The following is a 25792-nucleotide window of genomic DNA, read 5'->3' on the forward strand; positions in this document are numbered from 1 at the left end:
GTTTTTGAGGGAGACTCCAGCTCCTACCCCAAAGCTGGGGCACCACAAGCACCGTGCCAAGCGCTCCGGCAACGCGAGGCAGTTCCTGGAGGAGGCAGGGGCTGGCCAGGGAGCCAGGGTCCTCCTCCCCATCCTATTTTGTGCTACTGCTTGTGGGGAGAGGAAAAGGCAACATTAAAGCCCCCCCATTTAGCACCTTGAAAGGCAGTGGCTGGTGGCTCCCAGCCACCCGCAGAGGTAAGAGGCCCGTCCTGCAGCCAAGCTGCTTTTTACTCCTTTTCACCTTTTTCTTTTTTATCCCTGCGGCACTGCCAAAAAAGTGCCACAGCAGGGAAGGGGGGGGAATTAAAATCATGAGAAAACAGCGGTTTTCCTGGGAATTTTGGGGCAAGCCGGGTTGTCTCCAAACCCAGCTGCCTGTGAAAACCACTGCTGGAAGCGAGGGGAAAGAGGGGGAGATGGAGAGGGAGGAGGAGGGAGGAGAAAGGCTCCACGTGGCCAGGGGGTCCCGGAGAGGTTACCTGGCTGCCCGGCCCCTGCCCTCGCCCTGTGTCCCCACCGATGGCTCGCTTGGGGCTGGGGTCCCGGCGGTGGCATCCACCCCAGGTGCCCCTGGCCCAGGGGAGCCAGGGGGCTGTGGGGAAGTGGGGCCGGGGGTTCCTGCAGGGGAGCTGTGGGGGGTACCAGGAGGCGAGGCGGTGACGGAGGCTTTCTTGCCGCAGGACTCGCAGCAGAGCTTGTTGTAGCCGGGGATGGAGCAGTAGCGGGCCAGGACCTCCATCTGGCAGAAGATGGACTTGTCCCCGAGGCAGGGCTCCCCTGGAGAGGGACGGGGACAAAGCGGAGAGCGAGCATCAGTGAGCACGCGGGGTCAGGCCGGCGTTTGCCTCCCGCATGCACCCGGTGATCCCAACATAGGCGACAGGCACCACTGCCACCCTCGCTCTTTGCCCCACGGCAGCAGTTGTGGCAGTGCTGGAATGAAACATCCCCCACAGCAGCATCCCAAAAGCAGGCTGCGATGCATCTCGCCCCAGCTGCGATGCACCCGAAACCACCCCACGGTCCGGAGCAAGAGGCAAAAGGCAGAAGCCATCCCCCTGCTTGGACATATGCGGGAGGTGGAAAAAAGTTCAAGGCCGGTGCCTAGGGAAAGGCGGAGGGAAGTGTGGTGGATCCCCAGCTCCACGAGATGGCAACCTAGCGCCAGGCTGTGCACCAGAGCCGGGCAGGATGAGGCAGCTGAGGGTCAGATTCACCCAAAGGTGGCTGCGGGATGCATCCTTCCTCCAAACCACCCCCACAGGAGATTGCAGGGGGCCCTGGGGTCACACCACTGGGACAGGGCTGGTAAGGAGGCAGTGAATGAGGACCAACACGGGTGAAACTCCTGCTCTCCAACGGGGGATGGATGATGCTCAACCTCCTCCTCTAGGGAAGCTCAGAGGTTTGGCTGCGTCCCCATCAGAGAGAGGAGCATCTGATGGCGACAGGAGGGCAGATGTCACCTCCAAGCACCCAGTTCTCACCCTCGGACACTTACTGGGGGAGATCTTGCTAACGGGGTTTTTGGGCCCCTCCTGGGGCACCCACTGCCCTCTGGGCGTGACGTGGTCACTGCTGTCAACGCTGGCCGTGATGCTGGAGGGCTTCCCTGCGGAGAGAGTGCTGGGTCAGCGGGGCCTCCACGGCTCACGCTGGGGGCACTCAAAATGGATTAAAAGTGTGGTTTGGGTGTTTTGTTGTTCTTTTTAAAGATTTTTTTATTTATTTATTTTTGGTTTTTTTTAAAGAAACAAAGACCCTCAGGTAATGCCTGGTTGGCCACCCAAAATAAAACAGCAATTACACCATGGTGCCCACCTCCCTCCTATCCATGGGTTCACCATGCCACAAAGCCTGCAGCCACCCACAGTGAGCCCAGAAGGGATGGGCAGTATTTTGGCTGGCTGTTACCCCCTTCTCTAACCACAGAGAAAACTCCCCAACACCTTTTTTGCTCCACTGGCCCTCTGAAAACAAGGTCGTCTGGGGCTGGATCCACTGCCGTGAAGGTGCCTGCTTAATTTCAACCTACCATGGAGGACTCCAGCTTAATTAACAACCTAACTAATTGGTGTGAGCTGGAATACTTACACATACATGCTTAGCACACGCACATCAGCCTCCAGGCACAAACCCACGTGCCTTGGGGACACACAACAAGGCCAGGTCCCCACGCCCCCAGTGCCACCGCTCTCACCCGGACAGACGGACACGTGGCAGCCCCGGACGGCCTCCGGCTTGTCCCCGTGGCAGCGCCCGCCGCTCTCACTGCCCTTGCAGACCACCTGCCGCTGCTGCACGCCGTCCCCGCAGCTGGCCGAGCACTGCCCCGGAGAGAGAAACCGGGTGGGTGACGGCTCTGGGGACACCCCGGTGGCTGGGAAGGGTCCCCAGAGCCCCACGCAGCTCACCTGTGACCAGGCACCTGTCCTCCACTGCGCCGGGCAGGGCAGGCGGCTGCAGGGCCGCCGGGTCTCCGGCCGCTCGCCGCTGCAGTACTTGGCATGCAGGGTGCGGTTGGTGCCGTCCCGCAGGCGCTGCACGCACTGCACGGCCCGTGCCTGCAGCCCCAGCTTGCCGCAGGACTTGCTGCAGGCACCCCACTCCTCAGCCACCCAGCTGCAAGGGTCGGGGGCAGCATTAGTGGGGGGGCAGGAGAAGCCCCTGCTCGCCATGGTTCAGCCCCAAATTGCACAGTGAGTTGGGATGGGAGCAGACACCCACCCACCCAACCACCCACCCATCCATCCAACCACCCAACCAACCACCCAACCAACCACCCACCCAACCACCCACCCAACCAACCACCCAACCAACCACCCAACCAACCACCCAACCAACCACCCACCCACCTACCCAGGGGGACTTACGCAGGCTGGGAGCACTCCTGCAGGTTGCACCGTCGTCGTATGGGCTTGGGCTTCTTGCCGTTGTCGCACAGGTTCCTGTGCACCATGCGGTTGTCGCTCTTCCGCCGGCAGCCGTACTTGGTGTACTGGATGCCTGGGGGAGCGGGGTGCAGGCGGTCAGGGGTCCCACAAGGCTCCCCGTCCTCCTGCACCCCTGCCAGGATGGGTCCTCGGAGCTCCCATGGGACCCCAGGGCACCGCAGTGCTTCACCTAGGCTTGCAGAGGATGCTCTGAGGGGTGCTGGACCCCTCTGGGGTGCATGCACAGAGAGGGGCTGCAAGGGATAAGCAAACTCAAGACTTCCTCCCCCAAAACTGGGTGAGTTTTTGGGGAAACTGAAGGAGTACAGCTGCGTTTCTCCAGCCAGGAGGAACAATCAGTGCACAGCAAGCACGGCCAAAGTGCTGCTGCGCTCTGCCAACCGAACGGCGCTTGCCCGGGAGCGGAGCAGATCAGGGCTAAGCTAGTGTAAAACATGAACTGTCTGTCACCCCGCGGGACAGCCCCGCTGCAGCAAGGTCAGCAGAGCAAGCGAGGGCTCGGTTTCCATCTCTGCGCGTCCCAGAATCTTCCAGCGTCCACGCCAGGAGTTGTAAGGAGCGAGCCAGCAGAGCTGCTCAGCCTGCTTAAACCTCATTTATTTCAGCACAGAGCTGTGGTTTATTTGCTCTGCTCGTTCACCAGCCTTGTGGCAGAAGCCAAAGGAGGAAAAGCCCAGGGGAAATAAACCCACCTGCCCTCCATCTCAGCACCTACCTCAGACCTAGGGTCTGCCTATTTCCACGCAGGTTTTAGTCGTTTGCAAGATGCTGCTCCTTGGCCCAAACTGAACCCACTGCTGTCTTAAACCAAAAATGACTGCAGACACATGGACAAACAAAAGTATGCCCACGCACAATCACATTTCCATCAGAAATCTGGCTAAAACGCTCACCTTGCTCACCTAAACTGCCCTGCCATAATATTTTTTTTCACACTTACTGCCATATTGTAGATACCCCATGCTACAGATGCAAAGAACAAGCCAGAGACGTCCCAAAGGACTCAGGCACTGCCTGACACCCAAACAACCTCCCAAGCCCCCCCCCGGAGCCTCCCACAAAGGGAAAACTACCTCCTCCGCACGCCTTCGAGCACTGAGACCAGCTCTTGAGGGCCCACTCGTAGGAGTCCATCTCCTCGAGCAGCACGTTGTTGTTCCCAATCATCGGCAGCAGGTCCTCGTGGATGATGTACCTGTACATCAGGCTGCTCCTCGACTCCTCCTCCTCCCGAGGGATGACCTGGTGGCACAGAGAGGACAAGCAGTGGCAGGGAATGAGACCATGGGAGAGGGGAAGGAAAACAGAAGGCGCAACAAGACCCGTTACCACCTCCAACACGGTTAGATGGGCTCTGAACACAGGGCCTACCCTTTGGGAACGCACCTCTCCAGTTGCAAAGAAAGATGCTGTCCAAGTTTCCCAACACCAGCCTTGAGCTGCATGCCCTCTGACTCCCAAAATCCCCAAATAATTGAGACCTGGACTAAAATGCCTTTTCTCAAAATCCTCCCATACCTCCCACATCCCACCCCAGACCATCTCCCCTCCCTGTCCCGCTGGACAGTGGTTGTCCCCGATGGTCCCAGAGGATGTGTCAGCCACACTTACCAAAACGCTGATGGCTTCATGCAGAGGGCCACTGGTTTTCAGGCTCTCCTTGCCGTGTTCAATGGTATATTCCCACTCCAAGCCCATCTCAATGAACACTTTGCTTTTGGCTTCTTTGCCCTTGGCATTAAGGATGAAGTTACCCGTAGCTTGATTCTTAACAGCTGGAGGGAAAAAAAAAGTCAATACTGCAACTTTTTCTCCTCTGGTCACCACCTTTGAAGGGTTTGAATGACCTAAATAGAAGCCTCTGGGTGGGAATAGTCAGAATAGGGCTGAGAGTCAGTCAAGGGAGAGGTGAACAGAGGTGAGCAGGGACCAGGGTAGGATGCCACCTCCGTGTAGCTCCTCACCTCCGCAGAACCAGTCCTGGTCCTCAGCCCAGGCTGAGGAAAGCCATCCCAGCAGGACTCACCGATGCTGTGGGATGCCGGCTCCATCTCTTCTATTTGCACGTGCCTCGCCCCAGCAGGAATCTCAAACATCTTCAGAACACCCACTGAAAGGGGTGAGAGGGGAGGATGGAAAGAGAAAGCTTTCAGAGAAGGAGCAGCGGGGCAGGTGGGTTTGGTTCCCCTGCACGCCACCTCTTTGTCATGCTGCCATGGGACAGAGGTGGCTCTGGGGGTCCCTGTCCCGCTGCCCCCACTCGCAGGCTGGGCTACGATCGAGCACGACCTCCTCACCTGGCTGCTTTGGGGTCTTGGCCAAGGTGCCCTTCACCGTCCGGCAGTGGGAGTTGTCCCCACCGCAGACCCCGCACTTGTCCTCCTGCTTCAGGGAGCCGACCTCCTTGTCGCAGCCAACGTGCTGTCACCCGAGGGGAGAGAAGGCAAACAGGGGTTACATCCCCATGGCACGGCTGTCCAGTGCTCGCTCCCCACATCTGCATCACCACCACGTGCCTGGCCCCCTGCTGCACACTGGGTTGGGTCTCTGGGCTAAAATACACGTCTCCAACCCCAAAAAGCGTTGGGCGAAGGGAATGTACGAGATGTGTCCCCTCTCCTGGAAAGGGTCAGCTCCTTACCACGCACTCGCCCCGGACACAGATGCTGTAGGGGTCCCGGTAGCTGCACCTGGTACCGTCGTGAACGACCTGGTTCATGAACACCACGTCCCCCGTCCCTTCGGACTGGCAGATCAGCTCGCACTTCTGGGCATCTGGGGCAAAACACAAAGCAAAGGAGAAAAAAAAAAAGAAAAACATTTGCTGAAATGCATTAGGCTGGGTGAAAACAGAAACCCATCTCAGCTTGTGCCCGTGAGCACAGCCAGACTCCAAAAGCCCAGGCTATTCTCGTCCCTCGTTTTACCATGTCCGTTTGCTGCTCAAGAGCCTGTGCTTTTGCCCAGCACCCTCTGGAAAGCAAGAGAAAGCAACTGGGCTGGACACGCCACTTCATACAGAAATTAAGTAGCTCCAGGGGCAGGGTTCACTCCAGTGATCCCCCACCATGGGACCAGGACACATCCAACAGCGGAGTTAGCACCATGCCGTCCCCAAGGCAAACAAACCCTCTGTGTGCCAAAGGACACAGAAAGCAGAGATAAAACTTTAAAAGCAGCACAAGCAGATTTATCTCCATCTCCAGTAACGAGCAGGGAGAGGCTCAACACAGGTTGATCTCCTCAGCCCACCTCTGCTGCCCTTCGAGCCAGCAGGACCCAGAGCAATATCTGGGTTTCTCTACCTGAGGGCAAGCAGAAGAGATGTCCAGGACCTGGTTGCTTGACACTGGATTATTGTTTCCAGCTCAGGAGGTTTCTACAACCCAACTTCTGCACATGTGGCATAGCTGCCAACCCAAAGCACTTGCTGCCAGCATGTTTTCTTCAAGGCTACTGATAGTTTCTTGGGTGAGAGCACAAAGACCAAGAAGGTGGAAGGGAGGTGCGTGTCTAGGTATAACAGCACCCTACAGCTCCCATCCATGGGAGGAAGACAGCAGATAGTGCTTCCACTAAATCAACCCCACATGCTTGCAAGCTGGCTGTCACCTCCGGGCACCCAACCACAGATGGATCGGGTCCTCAAGGCCCCACTGCCACTCACCATCGTGATGCTCGTAGGGCAGCCACGCGTGCTTGCTGTTGTCGTGGGTGTAGTAGGAGTTGCGCTTGGAGCACTGCTGGGCACGGAAATCCTCGTAGGGCCCCGGGCACTCCTCGCTGTTGCACACTTGGTGCTCATAGGTGGCTCCTGGGCAGTGGCGCCCACCATAAGCAGGACTAGAAAATAGAACAAAGGGGTTATGAGAGCACTGGGGTGGGGTTGCTGCTCAAGCACGGTGCATCTCCAGCTTCGCCCACCACGCTGGAAGCCAAACGTACGGCGGGTCAGTGCAGCTCCGGCTGCGGGAGCGCACGCCGCCACCACAGGTCCTGGAGCAGGAGCCGAACTTGGACCAGGAACTCCAGCCACCATCCTGGCTGTACGGCTGCTCCGACGTCTTCCAGATGCAGTGACCCTTGAAGCACCACTGGAAGAGAGGAGAAAGAGGGGTGGCTCGGTCTCCAAACAGGAGCAGAGACAAGCAGGACCTTTGATTCCTTCCGTAACACCGTATTTTTGAGTTCCTGGGCTAGTTTTCTCTCTCTGGTTGTAAACGACCTCTTGTTACCCATGCAGATCCTCCAGCAGGCACTGAATCACGCCTGGGTCCAGGACTGAAGCAGCCCATGGGTGTCTCCCTACTGGCTCAGGGGCACCCCAGCCAGGTGGGATGAACCCAAACTTCTGCAACAAGCCCCAGACGACTTCATTTGCACCCAATATTCAGCTTTCCACATCTCCTGGCTTCTCATCCCCTGTTCTCTGAAGCTGCAAGTCCTTCTTTATTCATTTACTCATCATCAAGGGCAGATGGCTCAGAAGAACAAAGTCCTCACCCGAGCACAGCCATGCTGGGCAACCGGAGTGGAAAATGAGGCATAACGCTACTTGTTCAAGCAGGGGAGATTCCAAAAAGCCAGAGCAAGAGGGTGGAAAGCCAAACACCCCCCACACCAGAGGCACGGCCAGTACCTTGCCCGAGGAACACTCTGTGCCATCCAAGGGGGGCCCCTTCTTGGTCTTGCAGAAGTAGGGGTTGTCTGGGTGGCTGCACCACAGCTGCTTGCATGGGTCAAAGGTGCGGAACTGCAAAGCCAACGGGACATGGGTGGTGGGGGGGCTCCCAGCACCCGTCCTACCCCATGGAGAGCCTTCTCCCAGGTCAGGAGAAGGCCCAAGGCTCCTGGTGGGTGCAGGCTGGGGTGATACCAGCAGGGCAGTAGGGTACGGGCTGTACTCACTGCCGTGCAGGTTTTGTAGCCCACGCCGAAATCGAAACGGCACTGCTCGTCCATGGAGTAGTTGATGCCCGGCAGCTCAGGAAGCACAGGCCACTGGTGCTCAAAGGGGTCGTCCAGAAGGCAGTCATAGGAACTGTTGGATGGGGGCAGAGATCTGGGGGGTTTCACTCCTTCCCTCACCCCCAGCCCTCTCTCCAAACCCAGATATTACAAAATCCCAATTCTCTGAGCCCCAGCGCTGCCGCAAAATGAGTTTGCACACCAGCAGCAAAGAGCAACCCAACGACCTCCTCTGTCTTCAGGGTTTCCTGCTACTCTTCGTGGCCCTGACACACAAAACCACTCTGTGTGTTTCTACGGCCTTTATGCAGCACAAAAAAAAATGGATAGCCTAAGGGCCTGGCACAGTCACGCCATGGGAGAGGAGAAGGAGTTCAAGTCGACCTACTGGATGTAGCGGTTGAGCTCCTGCTTGCTGCAGCGGGACCAGTGGTAGCGGTGGAAGGCGGCCTGGACCAGCGGTGCCATGATGCTCCCCATGCTGGTCTCATCGGCGCACCGGTTGCCTTGGCCATCGTGCTCCATGCCCAACCTGTTGGCAAAAGCCAGCAAGCCAGGTTTCCTCGTGGGACATGGCTTTGCACTGAGCCTTTTGGGCAGAAAGGGGTGCAGAAAGCCCCTTGGGTCAAGCATTTGCGTGGCAATAGCTCTGTCCCTGTCACTTACACGTGGCCAGTCTCGTGGGCGACCACAAAGGCTGAGGAGAAGCCGTCCTCATGGTTCAGAGTGCAGCTGCGGAGCGGGTGGCACATCCCCGTCACCGGCGCGTAGCCTGGAGAAAGAGAGAAGGAAGGAGAGAGAAGGAGAGGAAAAAGAAAGCTTTTGAGAGAGGCAAAAAAATAAATAAATTACGTGATAAGCAAGAGCCGAACCAGTGGTAATCCACAGGCAGGTCCCTGCCGAGCTGCCCCATGCAGGTCCCTGGGAACACAAGCAAAGGGAACACACCTGTGGCAGCAGAAGCTTGCACCAGGAGCTCAGACACAGAGCTGCATCTCCAGCACATACCTCAGCACTCGGTGGCCCCAGAGAGTCAGGCTGGTGCCCATAACCCAGCCAGAGGCGGACACAGAGCTGGTCACCCTCAAACAGGACTGTCACCTCACTGGTGGTGCCCCACGTGGCTGCAGGAACCCTCCTGCGAGGTGGGCACTGAAGATGAGGACCAAGGGGCTTTCCAGAGCAGCCCACTTCACTAAAGGTACTCGTAGTTTTTCTAGAAAGTGGTTCTTTTTCCTCTTCCCCACATTCAAGTGGGCTAAGAGACATACTTGACACAACAAGCCAACTCTCAGACAGCGACTGCTCACCCAAATCGTGTGCTCCATGGACACCACAGTCAAAAGGAAGGCAAAAGTCAAAGTAGGAGCTTGAGAGCAAGACTCAGGTAATTGGGTTTAACCACACAGTAATGAGTCAAATCCTGGGTAAATCGTTTTAAAGGATTTTTTTTTTTCCATTAAACTTTCCACAAGAAAGAGCAGCGATGTGGAAAGTTTTCTGTATGAGAGCAAATATATTTTGTCTGGAGTGAGAATGGGATAAATTCCCAACCAAGGAGGCTGTCGGTGTCTGGCAGCGAAACGGGGCAGGGGAATACAGAAAGGTTGGTGGCTCAGGAGGGCAGGCACTGTCTCTCATAATTAAGACATGGTGAGAACTGGAAGAAGTGAAGGGTTCTCCATGGGAGAATGATGATGAGAACTACCTGAAAAATACTTAATTGACATAGACCAGACCCGCCTGCAAACACATATCAGACACAGAAGTGAGGACATGCTGCATGTCCTCAGTTTATCAGCAAGACACAAACCAGTCTCCCGCTTCTTCCACATGCATTTCCTTCTTCTGCATGGATATTTTCCACCTGCTTTCAGCCCCTCTGACCATTTCTCCCACCTGGGCATGCTCGGGGCCAACCACGCATGACAGTGGCGCAACAAATTACACCTTGCAAAATTAACCTTCAGAGGAAGCCAGAAAGATCTCCAGACGTGCCTTCTGCAGAGGGACACGGTGCTCCCCTAGCTCTGCCAGGGCTTTGCCACCAGGAATTCAGCATTTACCACCACCTGCCCACCACCCAGCAGCATTTATCTTGGAAAAGCAGAGCCCACGTGCAAGGGCGGCGCAGCTCAGCCTCCGCTTTGCGCCCTCCGGCTCCTCTCAGTTCCAAAAGCAAGGATTGCATCAGCTTTCCAAGATTACTCAGTGCTGGCCACCGCTGCTCCCATCCACGCCGAGAGCTGCTGCCAACACCAGGAGGTTTTTATAAGCTCCCCAGGGCTCGGCTTGGCTCGGCAACAGAGAAGAGGGAGGCTGCGAACCGCGGTGCTCTGCACAGCCGTGCGCCCAGCTTCACCTGACACTGGCACTGGCACACACAGGCAGGGAGGCACAAGCTGTGTCCGTGAGCCCCCAGGGATGGACATTTTGGCTCCCTTCCCAGGTCCCTGGGACTTCCAGAAGTTCATCCCCAAAGGGCTTCCTTTCTCCTCGCTTGCTGAGTTAGACTGTAGGGTCTTGGGGCCGGAGCAGCCCTGCCTTCAGCTCAGCTAGAGGGTAGGCAGGAGCGGGGCAGATGCTTCCCGACCAGCACCACACCCTTCAGGCTGGAGAAGCTCACGGGCTGTTTGTCATCACCTCAGCAAGCAGCTTAGATGGTGCCAGTGAACATAAACCACGAGCAAGGACAGAGGAACACAGGATGCCTCATGGCACCAAGATGAAGCTCCCAAAGCAGGAACCACCTAAGGTGGTGGGCAGCTGGCAGGGTGGCTGCTGGTGCCACCTGAGCCAGAGCAGGAGGCTCCTCTGCTTTTTGATGGCCAACAGCACATTCCAGTGGGCTTCTGCTGGATGTCCCCCATGGTTAATTCCTACTGAGGGTTATGGGGAGGGGAGGACTCCTCCATCTCTCCATCCATCCACCCACCTCCTCCTTCTCCCATCCCTCCAAAAGGACCCACACTACACATCAGTGTTCTTAGAGCTACCGGCACGCTCGTGGTCTCAGAGGGAACCTCCTGATGGAGAAATGAGACCTTGCCAACAGCGAGTAAGACCTGCTCCTGGGCTTAGCAATGCTCCCATGTCCAGTTGTAGGAGGGTCAAGAAACTGACCCATGCAAAGCCAGGTTTTAAAGGTCCCTGAGAAGCTCCCTTTGGTATTCCATCTTTTTTTACGCCGTTTTTAAACTGTTTAGGGCACTTTGGGACAAGGGGAGGACTGGTGCACAAGGAATAAAGATGCTCTTTTATCCATTGAGGCTGATGTCCTGGATTAATTCTAGCTTTCTTCTGCTTCACACAAAAAACACCGATTTTTATCACTTTTTCCTAGACCTCGCTGGCAAATCAGCAGCCTGTGCTTGCAAGAATTCCTTCCTCTCCCCGTGCTGGCTTTCCCCCAGCAAACTGCACGTACCTGATGGAGATAAATACAGTACCTTGCATACCTGCGGGACCAAAATCTTGCCTGGTGAGGAACACGGCGTGGTCGTGGTACTCGGCGTGCTCCGGGTCAGAGCGCTGCTGCGAGTGAGCCCAGCGGCAGACCTGCTCCAAGCTGCGGGATGGGTTCCCTCGCTCTATCAGGCTGACCGACTGCGTACAGGAACAAAAAATAAAAATAAAAGTATTGTTATTTTTTTAAATCCACTGCCTGGATGCGCTGGAAAGCAGAGAGCATCCTGACTGCGATAGAGCTTGACCCAGCAGAAAACAGGTGGAGGTGCTCCAGGGCTGTTTTATAGCAGTCACCCTGATTTTCATCTATTTTTCTTCAAGATGGGCATTTTGCAAAGGTGCTGACGACAGCCTCCTGAGGGCTGAGTTGCACCTCATCTCCCCAGCTGGGGCTCTCCTGGCGGGCAGGAAGGACTCTGCCCTTCCCATGGCCTGTAAATGGAAGCCATGGGGATTTTTCCATGCGGATAGGAAACAAAATGCCCAACCAGAGGGCTTTCTGAGACAGGTGGCAAGCTCAGCAGTGACCAGAAATAAGTGCTAAAGCAGAGCGGGCTGCACTGTCTGCACCGTGTCATTTTCCAGGACGCGCTCAGGAAGCATCAGAGACAACCGGCAGTAAGCTGGGATCCTGCCTGGATCCAAACATCTGCACATCGCTCCCATATCACCCCCCGAACCTAAACAATGACAGAGCTGGACACGCCAGCTGCCTCCAGCGCAGGGTTTTGGGAGGATTAAATCATCCTGAACAGAGCCCTTGAGTTCTCATCCCTCCGGTTGTTGGCCGCAACCCCACCGCTCCGAATCCCTTCCCCTCCATACATCATCCCCCGGCCCCGAGCACGAACACGGCTGGGAGGAAGCCAGACACACTGCTGGCTTTTATGCATGGAGATGACGTTCCCGGTCTGCCAGGAATCTCCCCAAATGAGCCTGTTCTTATCCCCGTGCTCCTGAGAACCATCTCTGGGTCTCTAGGATGCGCTTGTTTTTTTTCTGGCCAAGCAGAAACAATCAGGTCTTTTCCTCCAAGACCTATTGGGGCTGCTTTGTGGACCACACACAGATATGACCGTGTTGGACTCATTAATATTCTTGCTAGAGCGATTCACGTGGTGTAGGAGCTTTCCACAAAACATATAGCAAACTGCACTGCTTCACAGAAAATCTTTTGGCTGCCGCACTCAAAAGAGCCTTAAAAACAAAAAGCAACCTGAGAAACCAGGAGAAACGTCCCCGTGCTCACTCTGCCCAGGCCATTACAACTGCTAAATCCTACGATGATGCCCGAGGGCTGCAGGACAGCCAGCGGAGCCAGGCAGGGCTGCTGGGACACGAGATGGTGGCTTCAGCTTCTCCTTACTGACCTCCACCCCTTGCCAATTTGGGAAGCCACCTTCATCCCATGGTTTATGGGATCCCAAGGGTCCCATAAACACCACTGGGACCCTTCAGGCTGTCTCAGCAGGTGACACATAGCTGCACAGCAAGCCCCATGGCCACCCGTGACGCTCAGGATATTTGGGGTCCCCCCACTTCTCCTGTCCCAGCTCCGAGGACAGGTTGGCCACCACCACAAGCTTAGCAGAGGCGTCTCTCCAGGGCTTCAGGCTCCAGAAACCACCTGGAGAAGGGTTCATGTTCATCCCTGCTCCGCACAGATATCAGCACAGGCACTGTCCTTACCTGGCGGTATCCCACCATGATCATTCTGACCAGCACAATGTTGATGTGAACGCCCAGGGACTCATCGTGATAAATTTCATCCACCTGAGGGGAAAAAAAACACAAAGCAGAGGGCAGGTCAAGGCCTTCACAGCCCTGAAGCAAGCCAGTGCCTGCAGCCACTCCTCCCTCCTGTCCTCCACGCTCCTGCGCTCAGCATCCTCCCACCAGCTCTCCACTCCTGCACTCTGCTGGAAGAAGAATGGGTTAAAATAATCACCTTTCGGGGTTTTTAAAGCAAAACATTGGGAGGCAGAGCTGATGGGGGTCCGATGTCCTCCCTTTCCAGGGATCCTGTCCCATTACCCCCAAGAAGGTGCCTTCCATTCGTATAGCACCAAGCGCCGTCCACCTTCCCAGCAACAGGGAGATGTTTGGCCACCAGCTGAACACATAAATGCGCACATAAACACACAGACCCCGAAAATCATTGCCTCCTGGCAGTGAACACCGCTCCCCAGAGAGGTCCGGGCCCGCTCTCTCATTCCTCTCCCACTTCCCAAGACCTCCCAAGACAAGGTGCAGAGAGCGCGTCTCCCTCCTCCCAGCCCAGCTGCTTTGCTTCTTGTTGCTCTTGAAAAACCACAAAGCAAACCAGCCAAGTTTGAATAATCGAAATTTCCCAGCAATCAGTGGCTCAGATGGCCAGGGACATCCCCAGCCCTGTCAAGAGCCTTTCCCCTGGGGACCTCCTCCACCAGGAGCATCTCACAGTGAGCCTTTGCCCCTTTCAGAGCACGAATTCATCGGATACAAGGAAACCCTTGGGCTTTTAATGTCCTTGAAGTCGGTGGGAAGGGAAAAAAAAGGCTTTTCTGGGAGAGGCAAAAGATCTTATCAAAGCAAGGGCATTACTCAGTTGCACCAGTGAGTCAAGTTTGACCTAGCACCTCAAAAGCCCCCAGGAGAAATCCACAGGAGAAGACGGCACAAGCAGAACAGGGAGGGCTTGTGAGTCAGTGACATATATACACCAGCATCTGCTGCTTTGCAAAGGAAATCATGAGTTACAGCCTTCTTTTTCTGTATTTCAGGAAGAACAAAGTCTGAAAGAGTGGCTTTTTCCCCACCCGCTCTTTAAGAGCCACAAAAAGGATTTTTTCATTCATTTTTTAAACTCAAAATTCAGAGCTCACCTTCCCTTGTTCCCAAAGGAGGACCCAACGGCACACATGGCCATAGCATCCTGCCCCATCACCCCAAAAGCGATGTGGGGAAAATGATTTCCCTTGGCTCTGCCACAGCTTTCATGACTAGAACATGATGTTTATAAGCCAGATTTAAAGCTTTTTTCCCCCCTTTTCTATTTTTTTTAAGCCTACACTTGAAACGGAGGGCCCTGTGACAACTGACGCAGATGCAGCGCGGATCCGAGCCTGCGATTTTCCAGGCGACATGAGTGCTTTATGAGACCCACGATTGACAGGCCGGGCTTCTGTTTGAAAGCCCGAGTCAGTCCATTCCTAAACCCATCGGGAGCCAGCATTAACGCCACCGCGTGACAGCCGCGGAGCCACTCTGGGCTTTGCAAAGAGGTACCACGAGCCCTGATCCTGCCACATCTTGAACGCAGCAAAACAGGTGAGAAAAATAAATGGATAAAGCCCTAGTAGATAAATAGATAATAAATAGATAAAGCTAGTGCGTTGCTTCAGGTGCACAGGCTGCAAGACCTGCGGGGAAAAAGCCTTTTGCCCAGTGTGGAAAGGCACCGCTGCACCACGTATCCTTCGCTCACTGCAGTGGAGCTGCTTCTCAGCGCCGTGTTTAATGCATTTGGGAAGAATAAAGAGGATGGGAAGAATCCTTTCTGAAGCTCTTCTCTGGGACGTGGTGCAGAAAAATTCCTGCATTCAGGAGCTGTGGACAATGAAACTCATCAACACCTGCACAGCGCCATGAATCTTTCCTTTTCGGTCCTTTTCCTTTTCAGTCTTGCCGGAGAAGTGACTGCAGGCAGCAGCAGGACCACCAGCAGCTCATAAACTGCTCACAGCGGGAGCAGGACGCGAGCAGCTGTATTATTCCAGGATGCCAATCCCCCAGAGCTTTAAAAGCAGTGCGACACCACGCTCCGGCAGCAGCTGTACAGGGTGCCCGCTGTCTGAAGGGAAGGGATCTGCCTAGGTGTTTTCAGCCCCTCGGCAGGGCACCGAGGGCTCTGTGTCCCCCCGATGCCAGCTCTGCAGCAACTGTTGCAGATAATTCAGAAAGCAGACTGCCCAAGGCTTTCTGTTTGCATAACCACTGACAGAGGTGGACAGGGCTTGTTCCTGCAAACCCCCCCGCAAGAGCATTTCGGAGCAGGGAGCAAGAAGAGATTGGCACGACTCCCCCTGCCCTCTGCGGATGCTATTAGCAAGTCAATGCCTTCGAAGAAAATCCCCGCAGAAAGCCCCCGCTCAGCAGATCGCCGCTGGAGGGACAGATGGAGCACAGACCTCCTTATCTAAGGCTGTCAGATGCCCGGCCTCTGCATCGCCGTCCGCTGCCAAAGAATGCTCTCCAATTACACTGAACAGAGAAATAGCGCAGAGAATGTTTTAAAAGCCCAGCCTAGCTGCGTGTCGGGGCAAGAAAGCCAGCCCATGGGACCCCAGGGGGCAATGCCAAGGGAGAGGAGAGCGAAGACCCCGTGCCCACGCCTTGCGGTTGCTCCCATCCCGAGCCCACGGCAGACACCCGCTCCCCGCGGCGAACCGCACCGCGGCCGTCTAGACTTCCCTGCTCTTGAGGGAAGGCAAACAAAACGAGAGCACGAGAAGAATTTGCCAGACGAGCAGAATAGCTGACATTTCAAAATCCCAGATCTCGCGGGCAGAGCAGCCAAGTCATCTTCGGCTTTCCCTTATCCCCCTCATTCCCTTTGCATGCCCCTACGCAACAGGCTACGCTGTCCCAAAAACAGAGCAGCAAACACACCAGTCTATATTGGGGGCAGGGGGGAGAAAGTGCATGCATGTGTAAGAACAACACCAGAGGTATTTTTTGTTGTTATTACATTGCTAGCAAGGAGGCAGCTCGTGGAGCAGACTTTTATTTTATTTTGCAAGCTCCACAGGGAGGAAAGAAAATCTCTGCCGATTTAGCGCCGTAGTTAGGTAACCCCAGGTTAAAAATAAAGCTGGAGGCTTGCTTTTTCCCCAAAAACTATCTTACGTGGGGTCTCGGTAACACTTTTTTTCACTTGCAAACAATGAACCTCTTGATGCGCCGGAGGGAGGAGGGAGCACACAAGTCGCAGCCTGGACGTGGCTCTGACTCATGGGGTTTCCTTAGTAACCCGAAACAATGGGAAAACACCGAGCACCTCCGTGCTGTTACCCAAATTCTGGGGACAGCCCTGGCACCCGGCTGTGCTGGTGGGAGAAACCCCGCTGGGTGCAAAGAGGTCCCACAGAGACCGCAGGGGAGAGGAACTTCTGTGCGCCGCGTGGACATGAAGATGACAAAACCCTACAAGGACTGAGGGTTCCCAACGTTTGCCCCAAACCACGCTGCCTGACCCCATTTTGCCCAGCCAGACTGGTGGCTTTGGAGTGAGGTTGAGGTTTTGGAATGAAATGTGCTTTGTTGGGCACCTCCAGGCTCCGCGCCAGCCCCAGCCCACCCAGGACCTCCCAGCTCCACCACCGCTTGGTGCAAGCTCCTCCAAGCCCACAGCTCAGCCTTCCTCCCCTCCACGGGGCCATCCCAAGCCTCGAGAGCATCGGGACGAGCAGCAGGAACCCCAACAAGAAAGGGAGCTGACACATTCTGCTCCCAAAAATCACATTTCCCATGACTGGGCTTTTTATCACCCAGGTTTAATGGGGCAATTCCCGCTCCCACTCAACCCAACTTCAGGGAGGCATTTCTCTGCATTATCCTGTTGTTTCCCCCCCCACCCCCTTTCTTGACATTGCTTCCCCCCCCTCCTTATTTAATTCACTAAAATCCCCGGCGCTGCCTTTATCTGAGCAGCCGGCACCCCGCACATTCCCTCCCTGAAAGCGCTGCCTCTAAAGCATGAAATGCGGCTGAAAAATGGCCTTTTGATGCGAGCTGGCAGCCCCCAGGCGCTCAGCCCGGCCCCGGTGGGAAAGGGCAATGAGCTCATCTCCGGCACCCGAAACGCGGGAAGGGCCCCGGGTCAGTCCGGGGACCCCGGGGCACCTCCCGCTTGCAGGATGAGTTAATGAGAAAACAGGGAAAAAAACGTTCCAAAAGTGGATTTGGGAATATGGTACCGGAATTTCAGAACCCCTGGGAGAGAGCGGCTTTCCCACTGCCCTGCACATCTGCAGTACCTAGCACCAGCAGCAGGAAAGCACTGGAGATTAAAAAGTTGCAGTGAAGGCGTCGGCTTTTTAAAACCAGCGACTTCTCCGATTCCTTATGTGTATTTGGGGCTGGCCACGTGAAAAAGAAAACACTTGGGGTTGCCCTAGCAGCAGGGCAGACAGGCTCATACCTCTTCTAAAAGGTGGCAAACCAGCAAATCCTCACTCCTCGTGTGGATAATTTACCCTCCGCGCCTGGTAGTGCTGCTCTAAGCCTGCCTGCCAGGGCAGAAACACTGCCAAAACAAGCAGGCGAGAAAAAAAAAAAAAAAAAGCGAAAGCATCCTCCTAGCTCAGTTATTTCTGAGCTGGCTGCACCTTTCTAACACTTCCCATGGCCATGCGAAAGGGTACTAAAAATAAAAATAGAGCAGAGGACAAAGCACAGAAAACTAAACCTTAAAAAAGTCAAAAGTACAAAAAAAAGTGTTTTTTTTCCTCTCCCCCCAGTTTCTGAGTACCCCATTTGCTATTGCGCAGCATTCCCTAAGCAAGCCACTCGAGGTAACCCTGGAGAGCAGCCACGCTCGTGCACCTCTGCCTTTCGGGGACAGCAGCTGGGAGAGGACGGGGCTTGGCTTTGGAGGAATTTCTCGCTGGGTTCCATCTGGTGCACAGATTTCTTCTGCAAATCTGAAAAATCGCCCTCAACAGATGGAGACCTTTCAAAACAGAGAAGGGGAAGGCACTGTCCTCCTTCCCAGAACTTGCTGAGATCTCAGCCACACAATCACAGGGTGATATAAGTTGGAGGAGACCTTCACGGCCACCAAGTCCAACACCAGCCCAACCCACCGAGTCCCACCACTCACCCAAGCCCTTAGTGCCACGTCCACATGTCTCTTGGACACCCACGGGGACGAGGACCCCACTGCAGCCCATTCCAGTGCCTACCCACCCTCTCCACAAAGAAATTCTTCCCCACACCCACTCCAAACCTCCCCTGGCGCAACGTGAGAGATGGCAACGGCCAGCAGAAGCAGAAGGTGCTCTGGAGGTCAGTTAACCCCCAAACCCTCGCCGATCCCCCCCGAGGAAAGCCTTACTATGTTCATGAGGGTGAGGACGTAGTTCTGGACGTGCTCCTTCCCGTGGAAGCGCACCACCGAGTCGTCCACCGCCAGCAGGACCTCGATGTTGTAGTCGTCCTTCCTGGCGTGACGCCTCTTGCGCTCCGCCTCGCCCAGCCGCTCCTCCAGCAGCTCCAGGGAGTTGGGGAGCTCGCCCACCCGCACACCGGGCACTGAGAAGGGGGCAGAAGGAGAAAAAGAAGAGTTGAAGAGACCCAACACGGACCCTGCAGTGATTTTGGGGCTGAACGTGGTACGAAGTGACTTGCTGGCCCCGGAGGTGGTAGAGAGGAGAGTTTTGTGGTGTGGGCAGCAAGCACATGAAGACGTGGGGAACACATGCTGCTGGTGGTTCACTCCACTTAAGGAGACTCAAACAGCCTGGAAAAGCCGCAAATTGCCCCCAGAATGAGTTGTGGAAGTGTTGCAAAGCCAAAAAGAAGCTCATGATGCTGGGGGACGGGCAAATCCACGCAGTATAGAAACAAGGTGGTTGGAGGGCACCTTCCTGGAGCACCCCCCATCCTGGCATGGCCAGGGATTTGTGCAAATTGCAGAAAACCCTTCTGCTTGCAATTCCCAGGTCTGCTACTTGTCCTGGCCTCCCGGGGCTGATGCAACCACCCTCATACCTGGTCCCACCCATCTCTTTGACCAGCACAGACTCAGAGCAGTTGAGTTGGGAAGTGACCTCTGGGTCCACCTGGTCCAACCCCTGCTCAAGCCGGGACACCTGGAGCAGGCTGCCCAGCACCACATCCAGGCAGCTTTTGAAGATCTCCACGAGGGAGACTCATGCAATTTTAACCAAATTTGGGAGAAGTTCCAAATTTCCAATGAAAGCACGGCAGCAACGAGCCTGTGCACCAGAGCAGTAGGAGAGACAGCAAGGACGACAACACCACCTTTGTCCACTTACTCATAACAGCGTTAGCACAGAGGCTAATTGCTGGGTTAATTGATGGAGACGAGCTCCAGCCCCTACCTTCGGCACGGAGGTCCTGCCGAATGGCCGAGCGGCGGTACACCACGTGGGCCCTCCCGCGCGCCTCCGTCTCCTGCTGCCCCCGCTCCAGCGGCTCAATGAAGAACTCGGTGCTGTCCGTCCGAATCAGGCCAGCCTGCACGAAGCGATGAAATAGAGGAAAAATGGGAAAAACATTTTTTTTTTTGTATGCGTGGATACACATGCGTACTCAATATACTCATAAAAGACTGCTGTAGGGCAAGGAAGGGGAAAAGACATCCTGAATAAACAGAATGTCCTGCTGCTACCCCACCATGCTGGTTTAATGTCAAAAGCCCATGAGAAACCATCACTACCCCATGTCTCCTCCTGGCAGCGGAGCTGTCTCACCACACAGTTGGACACCACAAGCAGTAATTTTGGAAGTTACATCACGTTAATTCTGTGATTCACAGGGTGAGCTTGCTGTTTTGGGGCTAAACGGGTTTGTTCGACCACTGCAACATTCGGGAGAGCCATCCTACAAAGATGCCCTATGCCTCCACCTTGCCCTGTGCATCAAACCAGCTTTAGGTGCCAGCCAAAAATCACCGCATGCACTGGACAGAATCCATTACAAGATTCACACATGATGAACCTTAATTTCTTCCATAGATGGGAAAAAAAAAAAAAAAGAAAAGAAGAGGGGAAAACCAACCAAAAAAAACCTGACCACACTTCAAGTTATGTCCTTTCTATGGCTCTAAAGCTCCTTCCCTTCCCATCAACCAGAAGTTCCTCTGCCTCCTTCTCCCTGCCAGTGGTCACAGGCTCCCACCCAGCTCTCCCCACACACATCCCCGTCCCCATGCCACATCCAGATGCCACCAGGAAGGAATGTGGCTGTTTCGCTGGTGCTACTGACTGCAACTGCAGCAGGGAGGAATGAAAATAAATACTCATCTTTGCCCGTGAAGCGTTTGGAAATGAATGCAGGGGAATCCCTTCAGCCGAGAAGCTGGAAAGCGTTACGAGTACGACTACCTCCCAGACCAGGGAAAGATGAATGAGATGGCAAACGCCATTGGAAACATTGTCCTGGCTACCAAATGCTCCTAATTAACGCCAAGCTCCCACAAAACCTGCCTGGCCGCCAGCCCGAGCGCTCCGTGGTGCAGGCAGCACCTCCAGCCCGATGGTTTTCGGAGATCCCTCGGCTGAGGACAAGGTGGGACGGGGCCATCGGCGCTGAATTTGCTGGCACCCATCGCACAGGCACCTGGTTGCTTCTCCAGCGCTGCCTGCTGTTGAATCCCTGCCTGGAAAGCGCAGCAGGACGTATGGATGCGTTCCTAGAGCAAAGCCTCCCACCGTACGTACCTACTGTAGTACTCATCAAGGTTACTGGCACAGCTCTTTTCATCAAATAAAGATACAGAGACGTGTTGCATGGCCCAGCATGGGGCTGGGCTCTGCCAACAGCAGGGCCTGCCTGGGCCACCTGGTCCCCCTTGTGTCCCCGCGCTTGCCGTGGCATCAGCCAACCTGGCTCCGGCACGCTTCATCAAATTTCCTGCTCCACTTCAGTTTTATTAGCTGCTGAACTCCTCTGGAAAGCAGGTTTGGGTATTTTTTTCCTCCTTCACGAGGAATTTCGCCACACTCGGCCGTGCTGGGCCTAACGCGCCTGACACGTGCACCTCAGGCCCTGCCCACCACGCGTCCAGGCTGGCTGCCCCAGGGGGACATGGGGGGGACCCCCAGGCCACCAGGACAGGACGTGACCAGAGCCCTCCCCACCACCCCGAGACGAGCATATCGGGTTCAACCAGGAGCCAGGAGCACCAGGCAAACCAGGATGGACCCGAGGGGATCCAGCCCACAGGCCAGGTCTAGCAACAGTTGGGCAGAGGCTCTAAAAACTGTAGTTTTACCCCCAAAAATCTGAATTTACACATCACCTTTCAAAGAAATGCAGCAACTCAGCTATTATCACACTTCTTGCCACCTGCAGCCCCTCAGGTTTTGGGCACGGGGTTTTATAGCACCCATTCCCCGTAGATGTAAAAGGGGAAGCTCTCACTACAGACAACCTGATTTCTTTTTCAAGCATACACCTGCCCCACGTCGCTACCACCGAGGATGCCAAAAGCAAAAAAGTTGTTTTTACACCAAATTTCAGACCCTCCCCTCCACCAACACGAGCTGCCGATGTTCGTTATCCCACAAAAGAAGGTAGGCACCCACTCCTTCACACGACAACCCGGCAGCTCCGAGGGCAGAGCCCCGGGCAGCCGCCCCAAGCATTGCAAACACGCTCGGATCCTGCACGCCTGAACGCACTGACCATTTCCCACCGACGGGCGCCAGCTCCCCGCGCTTCCAGCTGGCGCATCGCTGCACACGCGGGCTGCAGAGGCACTTCTGCCACCCCAACGCTCCCCCTATTTCCCACAGGAGATGCTGGCCGCTGGATGTGGCTCTCAGGAAGGCCCCTCTGAAGTCAATTCTACCAGGGAAAAGGGAAAACATTTATTTTTCTGGAAGAAAACCCAGCAAAGTCACCTCTGCCAGCACACAGAGGGCTTGGGGAGGATGAAGGCTTTTTTCCAGCGATGGCAGAAAGGAGCTGGCCTCATGCCACTGGGACCCCCAAGCACCCCCCGAGCCACGGGGATGCCCCCCAGCAGCTTCTCCCCATCCCCAAGGGGTAAAAACTCCCCCGGGACCTCAGGAAATTCTGACGCCTCCCTGCAGCCAAACCGTGGAAAAATTAATAAACCCCGCTATGCTCAGCCAGAGAAGCAAACAGCGTGGAGAAGGGGGGAGCAGAGACGTGCATATGGATTTTTCCTATGCGCTTCACACTTAATTTGGACAAAAAGTCCCAGAAAGCGGCACTGCATGAACGCACGCCATGCTCCATACCCTTTGCATCCAGGGGTCACACGAGGAGAGGGGCTTTGGGCAGGGGCACGGCAGTGGGGACGGAGTCTTCCTCCATTAACTGCTGCTCCCGAAGGCTTCTGCTGCCACCCCATCCCAGGGAAATGGGGTCAGAAAACATTATTTGTAGGGTTTGTAGCTTTGGTTCAGTATGAATGACTGCTGGGAGCAAAACACAAGCACGGTGCCTATAGAAAATAGCCAGAATAATTCTTTCCCCTTTTCCCCAGCAAAGGATGCGAGATGTGCAACGAAGGGCAGAGGAAACACAAAGCTGGCAGGCGCCCTGCTGCCGACAGCGCAACCCCGATTGCTCCGAATTCTTCTCCCCCTGAAAGTCACGGCAGCCCCAGCTCGAGTTCGGCCACATGCTGCTAGAGGAAAGCCGGGTTGCCTGCAGCGAGATGCGTCTGCTGGGGGAGATTTTCTGCCGAGCGCTGCTTTAGCGTTTAGGAATTCGGTGGCTTGGATCAGCTCTGAAACCGTGTTTTGGAGGACAGCATCTTCCCACCCTGCTCGCAGAAAAAAGGCAGATTTGCACGCGTGGGTGCCTGCAGCAAACAGCAGACAGGAAAGGTGCCGTGGGCTTGGCATCTCAAAAAAAAAAATCAGGTCATTACGTGGCTATATGTGGATTTAGGAAAGGCTTAATTTGCACTGTCTTTTTCAAGAAATGTTTTTTTTTTCCTCATTATTTATAATCTCAGTGCCTGTTTATACACAACATAATCTCTCTGTGTACACATTTGCAGTGTCCCAGAGCACTCTGCTCAACCAGAACAGAGCGGTCCCGCGCCTCCCACGCGCACCATCCCGAGACTGGAAAAGCAAAAGATGCTCGAGGTGGATACAGCCCCCAAATCCCACCATCCCCTCGCTCGCCATGCCACCGGGAATTACATTTGCATGCAACCTGCATTATAAAACCAATTCCCAATGCAGAGGCAGCGCTACTGGTTGCTTGCCGGAGTCATAGGAAATATCTCCAAAGCTTTCAAGTGTGTCCAAATTCACCAGCCCCAGCAAGATCTGGGTCACAGAGAATTTTCTGCAATTTCCCAGCCTCGTCAGACTCAAAGGAGAGGCTTCCAAAATTGTGGATGATGAGCTAAAATTGCTGGCAAAAAATAAGCTGCTGGATGTATGCGAAATATTTATTTCTAGCCCTGCTGCTCTATCATTTCTGCTTGTATAGTAACACCACGCGCTGTATAAAAAGAAAGGAATGCCAAATTGTTTGTGCTAGCAGCCAAAAACAGCTGAGGAACTGCCAGAATAAAACAATAAAAAAAGAAAGGGGGGGGAGCGAAATAAGTTTAGTGCAACCAAATAGTAACCTGGGAAGCAATACCGGGAGAAAATAGCAAGCACTGTCATGGAAAATGAGGATTGAATTGGGCTAAATTGGCTCAAAGGAAGTTTGAAGAGCAGTGATTCGAGATATAAAAAAATAAGGACAAGTTTTTAAAGTGCATCAAAAATAGGAACTCCACAGGCAGGTCGGAGGCTGGGGATGAAGAGGGAATGCAGCCTCACAGCATTGCTGGATCATGCTCACCCCGCTGTCCTGAAAGCTCCAAACGTATGAGCTATCACCAAAAACACCAAGGTGCTCCCCAAAAAGATGCTCGGAGGAAGCAGGAGCTTACCTCACCTTGGTTAAGAAGAGGGACACATGGTTAAGAGCCCCCACAGCTAGCACGGCGCGAGCAGGGACGAGTCAGCATCACCCAGCTCCCCGTGGTGGTACCCAACATTTCGGCGCAGCATCTCCAAACCCCAAACCTTGAGATCCTTGCCTCGAGCGACCCGACCCGCCGGCCTCGAGCTTACCAGCCCGTCGCAGTTGCTGATGGCCACAGCGGCGCCGGGCATGCCAGTGACGTCCCCGGTGAAGAGGCAGCGGTGCCGGAGAGGCTCTCGGAAGAGCACCCCGAAATCCTCCTGCCACTCGGCCACGGCGCCCGGCGGCACGAGGCGCAGGTTGGGTCGCAGGTGGAGGTGCAGCTCCTTGCCGAAGACGGTGACGTTGAAGTAGAGCGAGCGGCCGGCGGCCCCGCTGCGCCGCGGGGACCCATGCAGGGCGTCGCGGGGGACGCGGCGGCGGGAGGGGGGCGGGGGACAGGTGGCTTCGGCCACCCTCGCCACGCCGCCGGACACCACGTGCGAGAGGAAGCGGCCCCGGCAATCGGCGCTGAAGGGCACGATCACGCCATACTCGCTCAGCTTGCCGGACAGCAGGAGCTCTGCGGGGACAGACGGATGGACGGACGGATGGATGGATAGATGGATGCATGGACAGATGGATGGAGGGATGGTTGGATGGATAGAGAGGGCTTTTGGGGAGAACCCAAGTACAAACCCCCTCGTGTCCCTCCGCTCCCACCCTCTCCGCTGCCAACCCAGCCGCCCGCTACCCACCTCCTCGCCCCTTCCCCGGGCGGGCAGGACCCGGTGGTCGCCCCCCGCCTCCGAAGCCCCCTCCCCAGCACCCCCCGGCTCTACCTGGGGCACCGGCGGCGGCCAAGCAGCCGTGCAGGGGGACGAGGCAGGAGAGCACCAGCCGCAGATAATCCATCGGGGGCCGGCGGCTGCGGGGCGGGCGGGATGCGGGGCGGGCGGGGAACGGTGCCCGCCTCCCCCCGCGCCGCCCCCGCCGCCGCCGCCGCCGCCCGGGGCCGCCCGGAGCCTCCGGGGAACGGGAACGGGAACGGGAAGGGGAACGGGGACGGGAACGGGGACGGGAACGGGGATGGGAACGGGGACGGGCGGCGTCGCGCTGCGCGCCGGCGGCCGTGCGCGCAGCGGGGAGGGGCGGGGGTGGGGCCTGGGGAAGGGGTGGGCAGAGGGGCGAGGTAAAGGGGGGGGAGACGAGGGGGGGAAAGGAGGGAGGGAAAGGGGGAGAGGGAAGCGAAAAAAAATACAGCAAAAAAAAAGGAAGAAAAAAAAGGCAAGAAAAAAAAGTGAGGCAAAAAAAAGTGAGGTGACGCGAAAGAAAAGCGAAGCGTGAAAAAGTGGAGCAAAAAGCGAAGCAAGATTTTAAAAAGCATGAAAAACTGGAGAAAAAAAAAAGAAGCAAAAAAAAAAAAAGTGAAGCAAAAAGAAGAAAAGGAGCGGCAAAAAAAGGAAACCAAAAAGAAAAAAAAAATGAAAAAAGCAAATAAGCAAAAAGAAAAAATAAAAAAGGCAAGAAAAAAGGAAAAAATGAAAAAGAGCAAACAAAAGGAAAAAAATAGAAAATAAAGCAAAATAAAGAGCAAAAAAAGCACAAAAAAATCAACAAACAAAAAGAAAAAAAAATCAGCAAAATAAAAAGAGCAAAAAATTAAGCAAAGATAAATAGCAAAA

General features: G+C 55.3%; 1 protein-coding gene across 2 annotated transcripts; it reads right to left on the minus strand.

The window, feature by feature from the left end:
• Positions 1-13: 13 nt before the first annotated feature.
• ADAMTS14 (ADAM metallopeptidase with thrombospondin type 1 motif 14) lies at positions 14-25232 on the minus strand. 2 transcript variants are annotated; one of them, XM_083844237.1, is made up of 22 exons: positions 24950-25232; positions 24278-24690; positions 19538-19673; positions 18529-18725; positions 13122-13205; positions 11423-11570; positions 8631-8736; positions 8353-8496; positions 7905-8037; positions 7636-7749; positions 6942-7090; positions 6664-6839; positions 5638-5771; positions 5294-5417; positions 5023-5106; positions 4608-4771; positions 4070-4238; positions 2916-3048; positions 2457-2664; positions 2243-2369; positions 1544-1654; positions 14-819 (listed from the first exon to the last, which is right to left on the minus strand). In XM_083844237.1, exons 1-22 carry the CDS (start codon positions 25020-25022, stop codon positions 518-520), a joined length of 3429 nt encoding a protein of 1142 aa, XP_083700363.1. In that variant the 5' UTR covers positions 25023-25232; the 3' UTR covers positions 14-517. The 2 variants fall into 2 exon arrangements, with proteins under 2 accessions (XP_083700363.1, XP_083700362.1); XM_083844236.1 differs by having other exon boundaries at positions 11414-11570.
• Positions 25233-25792: the final 560 nt, after the last annotated feature.

This window comes from Anser anser, assembly GCF_964211835.1.
Source record: "Anser anser genome assembly, chromosome: 7".
NCBI lineage: Eukaryota > Metazoa > Chordata > Aves > Anseriformes > Anatidae > Anser > Anser anser.